The sequence below is a fragment of the Rosa chinensis genome, chromosome 6 (genome assembly GCF_002994745.2).
Source record: "Rosa chinensis cultivar Old Blush chromosome 6, RchiOBHm-V2, whole genome shotgun sequence".
Lineage (NCBI taxonomy): Eukaryota > Viridiplantae > Streptophyta > Magnoliopsida > Rosales > Rosaceae > Rosa > Rosa chinensis.
In genome coordinates this window covers 57,144,063-57,164,516 of record NC_037093.1, presented here as the reverse complement: position 1 = coordinate 57,164,516, position 20,454 = coordinate 57,144,063, and the positions used below count along the sequence as shown (strand labels likewise).

General features: G+C 37.9%; 1 protein-coding gene and 2 non-coding genes across 3 annotated transcripts; 2 read left to right on the top strand and 1 right to left on the bottom strand.

Annotated features, from left to right (window-relative positions):
• The first annotated feature begins 5,089 nt into the window (after positions 1-5,089).
• On the top strand, positions 5,090-5,175 carry LOC112174950. Its single transcript, XR_002926260.1, has one exon. It is a non-coding gene; the product is annotated as a small nucleolar RNA SNOR75 (small nucleolar RNA).
• A 78-nt stretch (positions 5,176-5,253) lies between these two features.
• On the top strand, positions 5,254-5,321 carry LOC112174892. Its single transcript, XR_002926204.1, has one exon. It is a non-coding gene; the product is annotated as a small nucleolar RNA Z105 (small nucleolar RNA).
• A 4,904-nt stretch (positions 5,322-10,225) lies between these two features.
• On the bottom strand, positions 10,226-11,360 carry LOC112171636. Its single transcript, XM_024308793.2, has 2 exons — positions 10,971-11,360; positions 10,226-10,879 (listed from the first exon to the last, which is right to left on the bottom strand). Exons 1-2 carry the CDS (start codon positions 11,324-11,326, stop codon positions 10,264-10,266), a joined length of 972 nt encoding a protein of 323 aa, XP_024164561.2. The 5' UTR covers positions 11,327-11,360; the 3' UTR covers positions 10,226-10,263.
• Positions 11,361-20,454: the final 9,094 nt, after the last annotated feature.

Below are 20,454 nucleotides of genomic sequence, written 5' to 3'. Positions count from 1 at the left end.
TCTCTAGTTGTACACCAATTGAGGTCTCTAAGTGACTAGGTTACTGTTCAAAGGGAGGTTAGTAGTGAGGATTTTGTTTCTTTGTTGTTAGGCTCAATAAGTGAGCGTATGTGTTAACAGTGAGGGTCACCTGTCTTTTGCTTGGCAGCTTGTGCGATTTATGATTCTGATATGAGACAGCATCTAATGTACTGACATCTTGTGCCATTTATGATTCTGATATGAGACAGCATCTAATGTACGTGTCTTATGGCCATGGATAAGTAATGAAATTATCTATTCTTCAAAAATAAAAAAAATTAAACCATATCAAAAGATAAACACCAACAATTATGAAATACATAACCAAAACCAATAATTGTCCAAAAGAAAAAACCAAATCAATAATAATTAAGCAAACTTGTTCCAGTTCATAAACATAAGTAATCCAAAAACAATAACCAGAAATAAATTAAATAGTCCAAAGTCCATGCAAGAAAACCAAACTAAAAGAAAATTGTTCGGAATTAAAAAAAAACGCACACCAAAAGAAACTCAAATCATAGATTCTTCAAGGGAAACAGAATGACAAATTATTTGGGCATGTAGCATTGCCGCTGCTGTAGTCTCCAAATGCTCAAGGCGGAAATGGGTCTAAGAAGTCCATCGTCTGCGGTGGCAGCAGGTTCATGATTTCTACGAACCAGGGTTGTTGTTCAAACATCTGCTGCTGTTGAATCTGCTCCTCAACTTGCATCATCTGGTATTGCATCTGCTCCATATTCAGCGCCTCTACCTCGGACTGGTGTTGTTGTTGCTGCTCCATACCTCTGCTGGTTCCTTCTCTAAATGTACTCCGCTTCGTTAGGTCAAGCTCCACTGCAATCGGTGCGGCTTGCACCTAATTCTGCTGGTTCTCCTCTTGGTTGTGCTCCTCGGAAACCTGCTGCTTCATATCTATCTCCCTGAGATTTTGATCAATTATAAAAGTGAGGTCATTTAGATCCTTCCTTTCAAGGTCAGATAGGGTTCTCCCCTCCAAGCAGCCAAACATGACTTGAGTGATCTGCTTCTCCCAGTTTTCTCTTTTCAGCTTTCTGATTTTCTCCCGGATTTTGTCAATTCGTTGTTGTAAGAAGGCCTCCTAGTTGACCATGTTTTTTGTCTTGTCCTTCTCCGACATATCTTGGAACCTCATCAACATTTCGTGGACTTCGGGATGACTTGGGAAGACCTCCTGCTCGACGTCAAAGGGACTATAGATGATCGCCGCAGCCTTGATGTCACAGAGAGTGGTGATCTCGTACACCTTCTTCAGAAGGCCCTCCTTCCTTTTTCTGAATGTGTTTCTTCGGGAACTCTTATTGACAATGTATTGTAGTTTCACCTTCCTTCTAGCCATGGCTAGCTGGCTAGCAAAGAAAATAGTGAGAAGCTAGGGATTGTATAAGGGAAGAGAAAGTGCTTTGCTATCTTAGAGTGGAGAGCAATGAATTACTGGGTTTGCTATATATAGTGCTAGCAAATGGGTACTTCAATCAAATTTTGCTAGAGCTCTGTCCTGATTTGAAAATTTTATCCATCCTTAAAATGAGACAGATAAATTCTGTTGGTGTGCCTGGGATGTGAAATTTAATGAGGGCTTATGCATGCATTAATGGGACTAGGGCTGGACTCGGGTCGGTTTTGCAATTTCAAGGACTGAACTCGGAACCGAAACCGATAACTGATTTTCGGTTCGGGTTTGATGTTTTTTGTATCAAGAACCGATGTAGAACCAAACCGACCATGCTCGGGTCAGTTCCTCGGTTTTTCGGTTCCATTCCAGATCGGTTCCATTCTCGGTTTTTCGGTTCCAAACTCGGATCGGTTCCAAGTTCGGTTCCTCGGTTTTTCCATATAGAAACACTGCTTTTCAGCCGTTTCTACTTTCTAGTTTTCACTTTTCCTGATTTCCATACATACATTCAAATGATTCAATATATCACAATTTATTCACTCATTCAAACTCAAAACAATATCTACAATATACATATTCAAAAATCAACATCAACATAGCAAATTAACAATTTCCTGCAAACTCCCAAACTGTCAAAGCATGAAAGTGATGAAAGCATTAAACTATCAAACAATCAAAACTCTCAAACTATCAAACACAAACACTCAAGCACTTTCTAGCAATACAACTACAAACTCAAAGTCTGCAATAATACACATTTCCAGCAATACAAACTCAAAGTTTCACATGCATAAACTGCAAACTCAAAGTCTCACATGCAGCAAATAAAAATAAACAAAAAAGTGAATAAACTTAGTCCAATTTAAACAATGCAGCTGCATCAATTTGCAGCAAACTAAAATACTGAAAACTAAATCAATTTGCAGCAAACTAAATTGCAGCTGCATCATTTTTTCTGCCTTTTCTTCTTGGTTGTAGGGGCTGAAGCTGAAGCGGATGGGTCAGAGGAGCTAGCAGATGCTTCAGACATGGAATTAGATCTCCAACTCCAAGGCAGTAAGCAAGAAGCAATCTATAGGTCAAGAAGCAATCTGTACCTTCAAGATTGCCTGCCAATCCGGATAAACATTACCAACTTAGCTAAATTGTAAACACAGGACACCAAATTGACTAAAAAGCAAGGCCAAATTAAAAGTTTAAAACAGACCTGATTAGCATAAGCATTGCTACACATGAAGATTCCTCTGACAATCTGACCAGTCCCTCCTGTAATCTGACCAGTCAACAACAGTTAAAATTACTCAGCTCTTTAGTAACTCCAATATAATCAGCTCTTCAGTAACAGCTGCATTGTAATTTACATTTTCAAATTGGAATGGAAAATTCCTTCAACCGTTCAAAACTTGAGCAAGAACTTCGAAATAGAGGAAAGGTGTTTGCTTTTCTTATTGAATTACTGGCATTCAGTCATTCACCAAAAATCAAACTAATAAATTCAAATTGGAAAACAAACCAGTTCACAATAATTCCATACACATGGAATACCCAATTCGAAATTTATACTTGCATTAATCAGAATCCAAGTAACAGAGTGAATTCACAATCCATATTGTACCCAGAACTATCCTTTCCATCAGAAACTAATACTAAAAACAAAAAATCCCAACCACATTATCTTTGATTTTGATTGATGTGATTTTCAGTTAATTAGCAACATTATCTTTGTTAAAAACCTAAAATTACCATCAACATCAAAATATCAAATGGAAATCGTCAAATCGAACCCATTTCAACTATACCCATTCAAAATCGAACCCATTTCCCACAAGATTAAATGGAAATCCAAGTATCGAACCCAATTTTACAGATTAGAAATTTAGAATTGAGAAACTCAGAAGAGAAGAAGAGAAGGAGCGGAGCTCCGAGAGGGAGAGAGAGATAGTGAGATACCTAGAGCCTAAAGGCGGAGCTCGGAGACCGGAGAGGCGGACTGGCGGAGCGGGTTGCAGCTGTGTTCGTTGAAGGAAAAAGTAGTCAGATTTCACGAATCTGAGGAAATTGCAGAGCGATGAGAGTAGAATGAGAAAAATGAAAGCTTACACTCGAGCCGAGGACGTCTGGGTTTGAGGGAGACTTTGAGGGAGGCCATCTGGGTTTCGATCTTCTATTACAATCGAGCCGAGGAAGAGGACGAGCAACAGACGAGACGAGGACGACTGGACGAGCAACAGACGAGACGAGGACGACTGGACGAGCAACAGACGAGACGAGGACGAGCGCCGTTTGTGACTTTGTGTTTCGAGAGACTGAGAGAGTGAGAGTGAGGGAACTTGGGAAGAGTCGAAGAGATAAGTCAGATAACAATTTAGGGTTTTGATCGAATGGATAGGATGTTATGAGATGAGATGGAAGGCTCTGATTGCATTTGGAAGGCCTGATCACATGAGAAAGGGTCTATTTTACAGAAATAAGCTCGGCCTTATTATCCAATTATATAATGACATGTGTATTTCGGTTCCAAAGAGGTTTTAAAACCAAGCACCGGAACCGAACAGAATATACATCTTTAGGAACCGAACCGAGAAAAATGCAAACACATATGTCGTAGAACCGAACCGAACCGAGACTTTCGGTGCGGTTCGGTGCGATTCCTTCGGTTTTACGGTTCTAAATCCCAGCCCTAGACCAAACCATTGTTAGGTTGGTTTAATTTTTATAAATTGAAATGGAAATTAACTTTATATGAGAATTGGGCATTATTCATTGAGTCTCAAAAATGAAAAGGGGCCTTAGGATAGAAATTTTATATAAATGTGATTAAAGTGAGTTATTACAAAATCTAGGTAATAGATACCCTACAACATAAATGTTTGACGAGTTGTCTAGATGCATTTTATTAAAACTTTTAATTTATTTGTTTTCTTAGTCCCAGTTTCGGATTAATTTTGGAGCTGCTTTTGGGGGTGCTTCTGCTTTTGGGGTAATAGTATGGTGTTTGGTAAATTCTCTAGAAGTTGCTTTTGGTCCAAATAGCTTCTCCCAGCAGCTGAAAGTGAGAAGCAACCAAGGACCAGCTTTTGGATTCTGCTTCTGTGGAAAACACTGAGTGAACAATGTATTTTTAATGAAATTTACCAAATGACTTATTCTGTCCTCATTATTTTCATTACATTGTGAGCCGGATAGGGTTGCTTACCGTCTCCATTCTCTCTTCCCAGCCTCCTCTGCAGTCAAAACATATCTTTCCAGCTCGAGAGATCGCTCTGTGTTTCCCACATCTTCAAAGTGAACAAGCGTTTTCTCTGTCACCGCCTCTCTCTCTCTCTTCCTCAAGTAGCAAAGTAGAAATTCTTGGTTGCTTTCTGGCTTCGATTTCTTAGAGAAACTGAGTTTGCTGATCTAGGTAAGGGTAAAGGCCCCTTGTTGTTAAAACCCAAGATCCCTTTCCTCTGCGCCACCTTCCCTCTTCTCTGTGACGCCGAGCTCTTCCTCCGACTCTGCCGCCGCCGCCCTGGAAATTGTCTTCATTTATATAACTGTTGTGGGTTTTCATTATGATGACTGGAGGAGCATTCAAATCTCCGAAAGTTTCAATTTTTCCTTCTTGTTTGTGTTTGATTTGTTTTGAATTGTGAAGTGAGTATTGGGTTTTCTCTGTGATGATGAAAACAGATGACAAGTCCGATCCATTCATTCATTAAATCATGAGGACAAAATGAGTCATTTGTATGTGAGATTGATTAATACCCACTTCCTAATTTTTTGTTTGTTTGTTTTAATTTCATAATTTTTAATTCAATTTTAGGATTGAGGAGCAGGCATGGTGATGATTGTTTTATATTCTGATGTCTTCTGATGAACATTAACCTCCTACTCATACTGAATGTCTGCTCTTAGATTTTATTTTGTTTAATTTCGGGTTTGAATTATCAATGTGTTTGAGCAATACCCCTTTGGGGTTTTAGACTGACTGTAAAGTTGGTCATTGCAGATTTTGGTCAACGGGGAAGAGGATCAAGATTTCAAGATATCAAAGAGGATGAGTCTGAGGATGATGACATTGATGGTAATGTTTCTAGGACACTTGCTTCTACATTTTAACTTTATTATATTTAGTATTAGTGATGACTGTGATGAACCTGAGATGAATCTAAATCATATATTTTAATTTGGTTTTTGTTCAAGAAGCGAGGGAGATAATTTTTTGGTTATTAGATAATTGTTTTAGTTTATCATTTTTGTTATATTGTTTTCTTTTAAATTGGGGAAGATAAGAAGGCTGGTTGCCGACTAAAGTGAGGGAGGGAGACGGGAAAGAGGAAAAAAAAAAGGGAGAAGAGAAGAAAATAAAAGGAAGAAGAAGGGGGAGTCGGATCGAATAAAAAGAAACAGAACAGAGAGGTTTTCTTGCTTTTCGTATTGATGTTGTTGGTGCTGCCCATTTGTTTTTTTAATTGTTTGATTTAAGTAAGGACTAGTTAAGTTCTATGATTTCAAAGATTCAGGGAGGGTATGAAATATAACATTGCAGTGGGTAGAACTTTTATTTATTGCTTTACATGTGCATGATTGTTCGGTTATGTTGTTAGATGGAAGTTTTGTTTTCTCTTGTTTATGAAACTAATGGTAGAATAACTTGCATGTAAATATTGGTGTGAGCACTCTTGCATGCTGTATAGCTTTACTGTCAACAAATTCTATAAAATTACATGCATTTGTTTTGTTTTCTATCTGGTATTGCTCAAGTTTCTAAAGAGCGTTGGTGTTTGGTTAAATCCAAGTTAGTACTGAAATCAGTTTTCTAGGTTTTAGCATCTTTGTTCATATATATAGGTGTCTGCTTAAGTTCACTCTTGCTGGGACTCTGTAGAAGACATACAGATCCTTTGTCAGATTATGGTTGTCTGCACAACTTCTTCACCTTTACTTGCACTAGAACTTTCTGTCAGATTATGAGATGGTCATATTTGGCCAATTTCACATTGCACATATACACGTTGATCTATCAATTGCAAAAGAATAACTACTGATATCATGACAAGTTGCTTATTGTTTATTCTATCATTATGTTTTTGAGTGATCTATCACTATGAGACTGTCCATTGTTGATCACTCTATGCTAGTCTTTTTTCTTTTTTTTTGAGCTGCAATGTTTTGATTAATGGGTTGTACTTTTTTAACATATGCTATTATGGTTTATACAGATTACTACTGATTTCAAGTAGCAGAAAAGGAAGGAAGAGGAGACTTAGATAAAAGAGACTTGGTTTTGATGCATGGAATGAACAAATGCTCTATAATGTTTTCATGTATGGATATTTGGGAGATATTCCCTGTTTGACAGATTTTATTGGCCATGAATTTATTGAATTCATTTTATATACGGTGGGATTTGAGTTAATTTGATGTGTTCATTGCTATATATATTGCAACAATTAGACAACAAGAATAACGTCATGTTGATGGACTTCCTGATGATCTTAAGTTCTTAACATATTTGGATGGAAAGGAACTCGTAAGTCGGTAACAAATTTTGATGCCTATTAGCCAAAAACAAGAGGAACATATTAGTTAAGCCGAAAGTGACTTCCAAAGTAGTGGAAAGGTTTTACAGATCTTGAAAAGAATTTTCTGGGCAACAAAAATTGTTGAAGAGCATTAAACCAGTTGAGATAATCAAATCTTTTAATTATCAATACACATTAATGCCTAGTGTATTAACGTGTATGACCATTTTGATAATTATATCCAGTCAAAGCACTTTTGCCTTGTAACTTACCAAACACTTAGAAATTACTTTTTGTTCTCACAGCATTTTTAAAAATAGTTTACCAAACACTCAGCTGCTTCTTCTCACAACAAGTTCGGAAGTGCTTCCTCTCACAGCACAACAGTCCCAAACTAAGCCTTAGTCTGCCTTTGGTTTTTATGTTAAATTCAGTTACCTTTTAAATGCATATATACAAAAAAGCCTAGTTTTTTGTGTATTGCATTTTTCATTTCAAACCCAGTTGTTGTTTCCATATTTAAGAAAAAATAAGTTATAATTGAATCCACCCATTTATGGTTTGAGAATTCAAAGCTTCCCTTATACACTTTTTATTGTTGTCTCTGCTCTGTTCTTTAATTAATAAACTAAAAAAATCTTTAAAAAAAAAAAACATGGCCAACATTGCCTAGCTCGCCTTCACCAACATTGCCTAGCTCGCCTTCATACCCATCGATTCCTCGATCATTTTTGCTCACTTAAATATAAGACAAAATCTTAATTTTCAGCATATTTTTTTTTGAAACCAGACTTCATTGAAACTTTAACGAGTACACTCGTTTAAAATGGCATCCCGTATAAATTCGGGAGCAATACCAAGCCAGTTCTGGCTATTACTATTACATAGAGCTTTGTTTGCTATAGCATGAGCTATCTTATTTGATTCACAGGGTGCATACACTACCTTGCATGAACTCAGTCAAGTTTTGAAGGTGAGCCTTGAAGTCGTCGAGAATGAAGCTGAGCATGGATAAATCTCCTTCTTCCTGATTCACAACCATTGCTAGGACAAAGCAATCTATTTCGAAAATAACTCTATCATAGTTCATCCCTTGTGCCATTTTAACTCCTTCGAAAAGGGCTAGAAGTTCTGCATGAAATGGAAAGGTGACCTGCTGCAAAGGCCTACTTGCTGCAGCTTTGAACTGGCCTTCATGTTCTCTGAAAAAACAATCCCGCCCCACTCATCCCAGTTTGAGCTACATAAGCTCCATTAGAGTTGCACTTCAGCCATCCAATTGGAGGTGCTGCCCAGCCTTGCCTTCCTGCTCGTGGTTGCTCCACGTTATTACTACCATTAGCCTTCACAAATTCTTCAAGCCACCCCAACGCCATCAAAACTAAATCACATCACTACTAGCAACATAACAATACACACGGATTTACTGTATTTAAAATCCACAGATATTCGTGCGAAACAGAAATATTAACAGATAACCGTGTGAAATGAATATAGTTGGGCCCACAATAATTTATACAATAACAATATCAACGGAAATCCGTGTGAATAAACAACAGTAACAAATATCTGTGTAAAAACTAAAACATTTTCACACGGTTATCTGTGTGAATATCAATTCACACTGATTTTTGTACGTATTATAAATTAGTTTATTTAGAAATCGTTAATTTTTTATGTTATGTGAATTATGGAGGAACGAATTTCCGTTACAATAAGTTTTTGGTACAGATTTCTGTGTGAAATGAGTAACACACGAAAATCTGTGTGAAATGTTAACACCGAAATCCGTGTGAAAAAACAACAGTAACATATATCTGTGTAAAAACTAAAACATTTTCACACGGTTATATGTGTGAATATCACTTCACACTGATTTATGTACATATTATAAATTAGTTTATTTAGAAATTGTTAATTTTTTTTATGTTATGTGAATTATGGAGGGACGGATTTCCATTACAAAAAGTTTTTGGTACAAATTTCTGTGTGAAATAAGTAACACATGAAAATCTGTGTGAAATGTTAACACGGAAATCCGTGTGAAAAAACAACAGTAACAGATATCTGTGTAAAAACTAAAACATTTTCACACGGTTATCTGTGTGAATATCACTCCACACTGATTTATGTACGTATATAAATTAGTTTATTTAGAAATTGTTAATTTTTTTTTATGTTATGTGAATTATGGAGGGACGAATTTCCGTTGCAACAAGTATTTGGTACAGACATCTGTGTGAAATGAGTAACACATGAATATCTGTGTGAAATGTTAACACTGAAATCCGTGTGAAAAGAACCATTAGCTATAGAATTCCTTGTGAAAAACTCTATTAGAGACAGAATTTTGTGTAAACAATCGAATGACAATTAACATGATAGTTATTAGATACCGAGGTCAATATACACAGATATCAATTGCAAATGTATATGTATTTCACATGGATCTCCGTGAGAATTCTACTTATAATTAGCAGATTTAGAATCCTGCTCACCCTTTTTAGCTAAATTCTAATTTCCCACCAAACTTTTTACTTGACAATCTTTTGGAAAAAATGAAACCTAACCGCAAACCCAGATCTCTCCCTTCATCTCTCATCTTGTTTCCTCTTCTTCTCTTCATCCCCACTCATTGATGAAAAGGCCGATGCCAATAATCCGGTCATCAGGTGAGCCCATCATCGGGTGAGTACTTCTCTCTCATCTCTCCCAAACTCAATTGGGGCTTGTTTCTGATATTTTTATATATATATATATATATATATTTTTTTTTTTTTTTTGAATTCCTTCATATCTGAGGAAGAACGTGCATCTGGTGTTGAAGAAGTGTGAGCCCATTTTTGAATTACTTGGAAAATGGCGTGAGCCAAGGAGGAGGACGGCGAGGAATTTGATGAGGAATTGGAGGAGTCTGATGATGATGACGTGGAGGAAAATGAAGAAGATGAAGATGAGGAGGAGGAGGAGGAAGAAGAAGAAAATGTAGCAGAAGAAGAAGGTGGAGGTAAGAACGAAATCGAGGATGGTTTCTTTAATATAAAGGCTACGGAAGCAGAGGAATATGAGCTAAGAAGCACCGATACGGGTACGAGTATCCGGATACGGTACGGTCGGATCCGTGGATACGGCAAATCTTAAATGTAATTGGATCCGAGTACGCGAAGGATACGTCAATTAAATATATATATATATATATATAATTAGAAGAAAAAAAAAATTATGAAACATAAACAAAGTACTAGTTTATTACTATCAAACATTATCAATCTAAAGGTTCAAACAAAAGGTTAACACAACTTAATTCAACTATCAACTTCATTCAACTTGGACAACATCCTCAAGGTCTTCATCTTCATCATCAACATTAAACAAAACCCTCTCTAATTGTGGTTCATCAAGTGAAAGGTTAGCAATCTCAAGCCTTCCAACATTAGACTCTTCTAAAGAATCAAACTCATCACCTCCAACATCCCACATTTGAGTTGCACTTTCATTGTAACTTGGGCTTCTCCTAGCTAAAAGGCGAAGATTGGTATGCACAAACACCAAATCTTCCGCTCGTTGTGGTGTTATCTTGTTCCTCCTCACAGAGTGAATGAAATTGTAAGTACTCCAATTTCTTTCACAACATGAAGAAGAACAAGGTTGACCTAGAACCTTGAAGGCTATGGCTTGGAGAGATGGAGCCGAAGCTCCATGGACAGCCCACCATGTTATAGGCTCCATAATAAACCTATCCTTCATAGCATCTCCACTTCCAAACTCTTGCATACACATAGAAAAATTAGCAAATTCTATGTTAACTTTCCTTCGATCATCTTCATTGGCAAAGTATCTAAGGATACAATTTTTCCTCTCCCTTGTAATCTCTAAATCTTTGTGGGGAGCAACCCGATTAGTATCTTCACTAAGCCATTCCGAACTATAATACCTAGATATAAAATAAGAATAAGTTTAATTCACATTATAATTTATGAAAGATTAAACAAACAAGCAAAAAGATAAACGCATGTTATACTGACTTCGGATTCAATGAATGTGCCAAGCAATTGAGAGAAGTATTGCTCTTGGACCAACGAGCCATTAGAACCTTATACACTGCATCCCAAAATGGAGACTCTTCATGAGGTTGCTTCCTTTCTTTCCTATAGATAGCCTTCTTCACTTGCTCAATCATACTATCCCACCATTCATACACTAAATGAAGAGAAGGCCTATCAGTGTCTGCTTTCCTGAGCATCTCATAGATAGGCTCAGTAAAAGAAATGATGTAATCAATGTCATCCCATAGCAACTCATCTAATAATTTCTCCTTCACAGAAGCTGCCTTCCTAACATCATCTTCTTTGTAATCAGCCCACTTTGGACTGATGACCATCTGTTGCAAACCATTTTTAATTTTCCTAAACCTCTTTAGCATGATTAACGTTGATGCAAACCTTGTGGGAGCAACCGAAAGCAACTTCAAATTGCAATGGTCATTAAACATGACTAATCTCATTCCATGATTCATAATGAAGTTCTTGATGAACATAACATCCTCAGAAACTGGCTGTATCCAACAACATGCATCAAACACATCCGCATTGCTTGAAAGTAATGAAGGTGTGCAAATATTCTTGACAGCAAGATTCAAAGTATGCACTACACATGGTGTCCAAAAAATAGTAGGATACTTACTTGCTATCAAGGCACCGGCCTTGGAACAAACAGGAGCATTGTCGGTGATCACTTGCACTACATTTTCCTAACCCACTTCTTTAATGGAATCTATAATCAAGTCTGCAATCATCGCATGATCCTTGAATTCCCCTTGACAGTTTATAGCCTTCAACATCATTGGACCACTCTCACAAGTGGCTATCACATTAATCAATGGTCTTCTTTGTGCATCAGACCAACCATCACTACAAAGACTCACACCTTTATCTTTCCATGTTTTCTTGATTGGCTCCAAATGATGCTCAATATTTTTCCTTTCTTTTGCAAGAAGTGTGGTCCTTAGAGCATTGTAGCCTGGTGGAATATAGCCTGGAAGGGTAGAAGCACGAATGTAGGAGTTTCGATAGTGTGGATTTCTAGCTAGGTTAAAAGATAAGCCACCGGTGTAGTACATCCTTGCAACCTCACCATCACATTGCTCCCTAGCTGAGTTTTGGAAGGCCTTTTCAACAGAACCAGCAGCTGTTTTCCTCTTCTTTCCACTATCACTTGCTGTTGGTGCTTGTGTATAGGCATGATAACTCATCCCATAGCTACTAGTAGAGGAACTCCCTCCTTGCTGTTGTGATGATGGTAGAGGAACATGTCTAGGAGCTGCATTCATTAATCTCTCCTTGGATTCTCTCGCCAACTTGGTCATTGCAGTAAAGGCATGAGGAGTAACCTTGGTGCAAATTGCCACCCCCGCTGTTCCTTCTTTCAATAAATGACTACGAACTCTAGTATAAGAGCCGCTGTAGTACAATTTGCAGAAATTGCACTGCCACTTCCAACCTCCTCCACCTTGCCGTTTTTGAATCTTCTTCACAAATTTCCACAACGGTGCTTTATCATCTATGATCTCATTTTCAGCATCAGCAGCTCCACTACTAGTACCGGCATTAACAGACCCGGCACTAGAACTAATAGGAGGTGTTCCTCCATCACTCATGGTTCCTGAAAAATACACAATTTATCACAATTCACAAATTTGCATAATCACATAATGACATAATGCAATGAATCGTTTTACTGACCATTGCAACTATCATTTTGTACTTATCCTCTTCCTAACATGTTAGTGATGTTACGGAATGAGTGGCAAGTGGCAACAACTCAAACAGTTGTGGAAATTAACAGAAAGATAAAAAGAAACACCATCAGACCACATATCCTTATCCTTTTATCATCAAGCCCATAACACCATCAGACCCTTCTAGTCGAAAAATAAAAAGAAACAGAAAGATTAACCCATAACTCCATGACTCATGAGACCCTTACTGATCTGTACAACAATTGAAAGCATCAGAATTCAGAAACCATCAGACCCATAGTATCAGTACAACGATTGATCGAAGCAATCAAGCAATCAAGCAACGATTGACCCTTAGTATCAGACCCTTAGTATCAGTACACCTTGAAAGCATCACATGGGGAAGAAGCAATCAAGTTCATTTGGGTAAGAAGCAAATCAAGCAATCAAGTTCATATGGGTAAGAACTAAGAAGCAATCAAGTTCATATCGTTACTAAGAGGCAACTAAGAACTAAGATTCTAAGAAGAAGAGAACGCACCGGAAGCACTGAAGCAGTCTAACTGAAGCTCCAAGTGGATCGAAGAAGAGGAGAAAACTTGATTGATCGAAGAAGCGGATCAATGAGAAGCTTGATTGATCTTACCTGCAACTTGCGAAGAAGAGGAGCAGAGGAGCGAGTGAACGACCAAAGCGGCGCTGAAGCTGAAGACGCTGAAGACGATCGAGACCTACGATCTGGAGTTTTTCACGTTTTTTGTTTTTGTTTTTTTAATGGTAAAAAGTCAAGATTACCCCCGCGTATCCAGTTGATTTACATTTATACGTATCTGATTAGGATACGCACGTATCCAGGCCGTACCCAAATACGGATCCGCGTATCCGCTCGTATCCACGTGTATTTACGCGTATCGTACCCGTATCCCGGATCGATACGGGATACGAAGCCATTTTGGCGTATCCATGCTTCATAGAATATGAGAATGACAAGGAGGATGAAGAGGATGAAAAAGAAGATGGTGAAGATGAGGACGAAGAGGATGATGGCCAGGAGGTGAGGCTGGTCTTTTATTTACTTGGTTTTGGTTTAAGAATTTTGCTGATTTTTGAATCTTTAATTTTAGGGTTTTTGCCTCATTCAAATTCCTTTTGCCTGTTTAGCTCATGAATCTAGGGGAAGGTGAGGACGATGGGGATGGTATGGATGCAAGGTACTACATTCATTCAGTTACTTGGGTTTTGCAATTAGTGATTGATTATAAATACATTGTTCATGTATATTTATTAGTTTGATTATAAGGTGTTTCGGGTTGTTTCTTTCCATTTCATATGTTTTGCTTTTGATTAATCAGTGTTACTACGTACATCTGTTTGTGTCTGTGTATCTGCATTGGTATATGCTTGACTCTACATTTGTGCTACAGATATGAAGACGTCTTTGGGAAAAAGGCACTTTCTACCCACGAAAAGCAGCAACTGAAACTTAAGTCCGAAATAGAGCAAAGGGAAAAAGCAAATATGGACCCCAAAACTTGGACCATGAGGGGAGAGGTACGTTTGTTTCTTATTTCTTTTATTTTACTTTTGACACTAATTGACACTTTGAACTTCAATTATGTAGTGAAATACATGAGTCTTTAAATGGATTACACATTAGTTTTGGCTTTGGACAGGTAACTGCAACAAAAAGGCCACCAAACAGTGCGTTAGAAGTTGATCTAAATTTTGAACACAATGTTAGTCCCGCCCCTCCAATCATAGAGGAGGTTACAGTAGCAGTTGAGGATATGATCCGAAAAAGGATCGAGCAGGTAAACAACATTTTTGATAGATACATTACAGAAATGTGCTTTCATATGATCAGTTCAAAGTTCAGTTATTTATTGTTTTCGGTCCTTTGATCAATCACATATGTACAGGGAACTATTTGGTATGTTGTATGGACCGCTATAAATTAGAGAAGAAGAATCCTCATTCTGTCATTGTTTGACTTGTATAGTCGTATTGTTGTTTGTTTCTTCAACTTCCTCTTTTTTGTTTTTTTAAGTGGATCATAACCGGTCATAAAATGGATCTTGCTTTGTTTTATAGGAACTTTTTGATGATGTTCAAAGGGCTCCTGCTTTACCTACTAAAGCTCCAAGAGAAAGAAAGGAGATGCTAAGCATTATTCTATAGTATCTTTGGAGTTTAATTATGGTATGTTGTAGAAACATTAACTTCTTCAATGTCTAATCTTTCTTTGTTTGATATATAGGATGAGAGTAAGAGCAAGAAAGGTCTGGCTGAAGATTATGAGGTATGTGTATTCTGATGCAAAATGCATCACTTGGTTCACCAACATGCTTTTGTCCCTTCTGAGCTGGATTTCTTTTTTTCTTAAGATCTATATGTTATATTCAGAAATTTTCCTATGATAGTATGTTCAGTTACAAGGATAAAGTGCTGAGTAGCTATTTTATCTACCTTCTGCAGCAAGAGTATTTGCAAAAGATGAATGCATATTCCAGCCCATTGTCATCCAAAGACAGGCAGAAGAATGAGGTACATGTTTTGATTGTTGTTGTTTCTATCTCTGCTATGATTTTATGTTTCTTTGTAGTACATAGAACTTTAATCTCCTTGTATACACAAATTTATGCATACCTTTATGAATATCTTTTGAGGTTTTGTCTTATGTGTTCATCCTCCTCTATCACAAAAGGGTAATTAGATTGTTAAGCATATCACGGTTGTACCATTTATAGGAGGTATGCATTTTCTATAAAGAAAATTATCTCTGAAAAGGAACTTGGGCACGCCACTCACAACTAACTATCAGAAAGAGGACAATGAGTGCAACATAGAGAGAAGTTTCACCAGCTAGGTGGGGTGTTGTTGCAAAGTTGCAATGCCTTAACCATTCTATTGTGATTCCATCCTCAGCCATCAATGATGTGTATCGACATGAAATGCTTCAAACTGTTCCAGATTTGCAGCTGAACTAAAAGTGTTAGTTTCACCTACCATTATCTAGTTTGATGGTTATGTTTTTATCTACTTTGAGGTAGTCCTTAAAGCATTTTGATGTATATGCTCATTCTTGGACAAGGATTATGTTGTTAAAGGGGGAAAATCTTAGTGATATTCCACCTTGAACAACAATGTATACTAGGAATGTAAAGAACATCTTGCTATGAATGTAAAGTTAATTCATGTTCGATTGAGTTGTGGATTTGTTCACTTGATTGTAAATATTTGAAGTATATTTATTGTACAGAAATAAAACTATTATTATGTTTCGGTTGCAAATTAATTAGCAGAAATATTTTTTTTTTTAAATGTTGTCACTATTACACACAGAAATCAGTGAGAATTAGAGTACATGGATTTCACACAGAAATTCGTGTCAATAAGGTTATAGGTTTTGACACAGAAATTAGTATGAATTGTATTTTACACAGAAATCAGTGTGAAATAGAGTATATATATTTGGCACAGAAATTCGTGTGAAATAATGTTGTTCACACGGATTGCACTCAATTACGGTAATTTATATTAATGGAAAGATAGTGGGGCCCACCTCTAATATTCACGCGGACAAAATAATCCGTGTGAGATGAGTATTACCCCCCCTCCAAACCACAAGTTAACTCAATCCGTGCGTGTACCGTGGGTAAAAACTATCACACACTGAAATCCGTGTGAGAAAGTCTTATTACCCACAGATTAAAATATGTGGGTAATTTTTGTTTTGCTAGTAGTGCATGGATGTTTGTTATTGCCCTCCCACACTTGTGTTTCAGCATATGAGTTCGAGTTATTAGGAGTTAAGAAACCACCAAAATTATTAGTGAAATTTGAATTCCTTCAGATTTAAAGTTAAAAACCATTCTCCCAAAAAAAAAAAAGTTAAAAACAAAAAGTTATTCAAAAAAAAAAACTAAAAACAAAATATGTAAATCAGAGTAATGATCTTTTAGACAAATCTAAAATGCTAATTTTGAAACTTAAAAGGGATGGCCATGAGATATGTACAAATGAAAATAGAAAAAGAATAAAAATACAAAACATCAGGGGACATAAGAGTTAAGTAAAAAAATATAAACAATTCGAAACAAAATTTTCGCTAAATCATAGTTTTGAAAACTCAAACTATTTTCTGAAAAAAAAAAAAAAAAAACTCAAACTATTTTTATTACGATAAGAGAGGGGAAAATGTGGTATTGGATTCCACCTAACTAAACCAAATGAGGATGAACCATAATTTGTTGGAGAAAAATACTCGATGACACATGATTCTCTTTCAAAACATGCTACAACAAAAATAAAAATACCGATGATATACATATCTTTTATGTTTACTGAAAATAAGGATGAAGGAGAAGAAGATGACTGAGAGATGAGAATTGAGAATTGGTTAGAGAGCTAATTGCTTGATTCTCTTTCTGAAAGGTATAACAAAATAAAATTTACTAAAGAAAATATGATGATATACCGATCTTCTTTGTTAATTCGAAAATAAGGATGAAATCGAAGAAGAAGACTAAAAGAGGGAGAGGTGTTTCATCCTGTAATAATTTTTTTTTTTTTTTTGTCAAGGGGAACTCAGAGGCTTCCTAGGCCCAAGATAAACCCCTTCGGCGCATGTGAAATGCTCCAACTGTGCATTGCAGCACAATGCCTGACCACTTTGACAGCTTCGGGGTTCGAACCTAGGTTGGGGAGCACACCCAACTAGGCAAGAACCACTAAGCCACTTGCAGTGGTTCTCATCCTGTAATAATACTGTTTTGAGTTTAAATTAGCCGAGAGAGAGAGAGAGGCTTAGTGAAAGAAATAGGAATTAGGTAATTCATTGTCTTGACTCGCATATAAATACTGAGAATATTTGTCACACAAACGTCATAAAAACATTCACTAGCTACGTATGCACCATCAAAAGTATTAAGTAACCATCTCAACAATAAAAATCAACCAGCCATACATATAACGTTGTTAATGGTGTGGTGATGCACAAGTAAGATTTGAGTCGTTACTAGATTACGTACGTATATGAGATCCAGGTTGTTATTGAATCCATCATCATTTTTGCCATTAGATATGCGTTCCGATTCATTTTTGGTTTCCTATTTGGTACCCTAGTCTCTGGTTATTTTTTCATTAAACATTATTTGCAAACATAATCTAGTTTTGATACGGACATCCACAACCCGTGTTGTTATTTTGTTGAAAGAATTATCTCTATTATGCTTCGAAGTGGTCATTATAATCATTTCTTAACATAGAATTGGGACAATTTTATTACCCACGCAATCCATGGCCCATGGGTAGGGCTGTCAATGGGTCGTGTCGGGTTGGGTTCGTGTCGGGTCAAGCTATTTGTCGTGTCGCAAGATACAAACCCAAACCCAACCCATTTAATAATCGTGTCAAAAATTTAAACTCAAACCCAACCTATTTATTAAACGGGTTACCCGTTTCCAACCCGCTTAACCCATTTAATAAATAGATTGTGTTGTGTTTGACAAAATGACCCATTTAAGAGTTAACAATGCGACCCATTTAACTAAAAAATTGCATAAATTGATTAAATTCACTAAAAACTCCACAAGACGAAGAAAATAAATAATTATATATAATTCATAAATAATTAAATCCAATAATTATAAAGCAAAATATTTCAAATTGTCTAATCCTATGATCAAATACTCCCAAAGTCTAAAATTTCAAGATGAAGTATAGCATAACGGGTTATACAGGTTCATTTCGTGTTGGCGGGTTGACCCATGGCCGACCCATTTATTAAATGGGTCGTGGCGGGTTGACCCACGACTGACCCGTTTTTTAATCGTGCGGGTTCAACCCGCTTTATTTCGTGCGGGTTTCGAGTCGTGTTATCGGGTCGTGTCGAAATTGACAGTCATACCCATGGTGGAGGTCGCTTACTCTCCATTAAGTTATTTTCTATGTCTTTTTCTATTTTTATGCCATGTTATATATTTTTGTTATGAAGCATATTTTTCTTAAGATTGTCTAACCGCCCAGTAATATATAAACAGTCACGATAAATGACAAAATAAAATGTCTAACCCATCAAAATACACTATCTAACTGATTAAAGATGTCACTCTTGAGACTGTCTAACCAATCAAAATGATTAAAGAATTATTGATATAAAAAAGAAATCTATACATTGGATAATAAATTTAGGGGGGGTGAAATTTGCACACCCTAGATTACAAACCACACACCTTCTGATTTTTTTAATAATATGTACATACCTCCAACAATATGGAGTATTTACTACATCACCAAGCATAAGTAACACCTACTTTGGGACATCCACAAGACATGGCAAGGCCCAACCGAGACATGCATCGTGTAGCCCTATGTTCAGGCTACGCGGCGGTATCCGGAAGTCACAAATCCGCCACCGGGAAGCCACCTTTCCGCCCTTGCCAAGATGCCCCCATAACATAGCTTTCTACATGTTAAATAGACTAGAATAGTAGCTTTGCTTGTCCCACATCGAAGAACAAGTAAATGAGAGGCATTCCTTCATCTATAAAAGGAATGCCTCCTCCCACATTCAACACACTCCATTACACACTTTGTAATGCACTTGGGCCGCAAGGCTCGACACACTAGTATAAGCTTTCAAGTGGACGTAGTCTCTCGCTAAGGCGGGAGGTGAACCACTATACATCTCGTGTCACACTCTCTCTCTCTCATTCTTTACGTTAATTAGATCCCCACGGATCCAAGCATTAACATTGGCGCCGTCTGTGGGAAGCCAACACAAAGGCTTCGTCACCTACCACGAACTTTGACCCGAAAATGTCGAGTCGACGCTCATTCAACATCAAATTGGGGCCGGTCAACGCCCAACATGGCTGGTCAACGCCCGGCGGGGTCGGTCAACGCCCGTAGGCAAAGTCAACGCCCATCAAGGGTTGATCAACTTTTGGTCAACGCCCAACTCAAAAAAGGTCACCGCTGAACTATTCAAAAAAAAAAAAAAAAAAAAAACTTGGCGGCAAAACCTCTGGACACCCAGCGATTTCATCTGGACACCCCGCTTCTTCGCTGCTCTCCGCTCCGCCAGTCAACGCCGCTAGGCTCTCCTCCGCCCAACTCGCTGGCAACCTCCGCTGCGTTCCTCCGCCCAACTGTAGCTCCGAGGACCCGCCAGCGACCGCAGCTCCTACGAGCTCCGCCAGCTAAGGCTTCACCGCTCCGCTAGGCTTCCGCTGACCAAAACCTCTTCCGCTAGTTGTACACCGCTAGCACACCAAAGCTCCAACAGCAACCAGCGACGAACTTCCTCCGCTAAGCTTCGTCAGCGGGAAACTTCTTCCGCTAGGATCCATCGGCGGCATCACCAAGCTTCCTCCGCTAGCTAACAACAGCGCCAGTCCAAATCTGATTTCAACACCCAAATTTTTGCAAGATCAAGACCTCTCACCTCCTGCCAGTGTCATCACCGTCAGCGGAAACCTCCGCCGAGCTCCTCCGCCGGACAACCCTCCGCTGAACTTCACCGCTGGGCAGCCTGTTCTATGCTTCACCGCCGGGCATTTTCCGCTGGCATCCTCTGGATAGCATCACCGCTGGGTAGCATCTTCCGCTGCACACTTTCAGAGGCAAAAAACTCCTCCGCCAAAGTCTCTTTGACACACCGCCGAGAATCAGCGTCAACTGCTGAGAGTCGACATTAATCGCCAAGCGGCCAGCGACGAGCTTCGAACACCTGCAAGTTCACCGCTGAACAAACCACAACTCTCCCCACA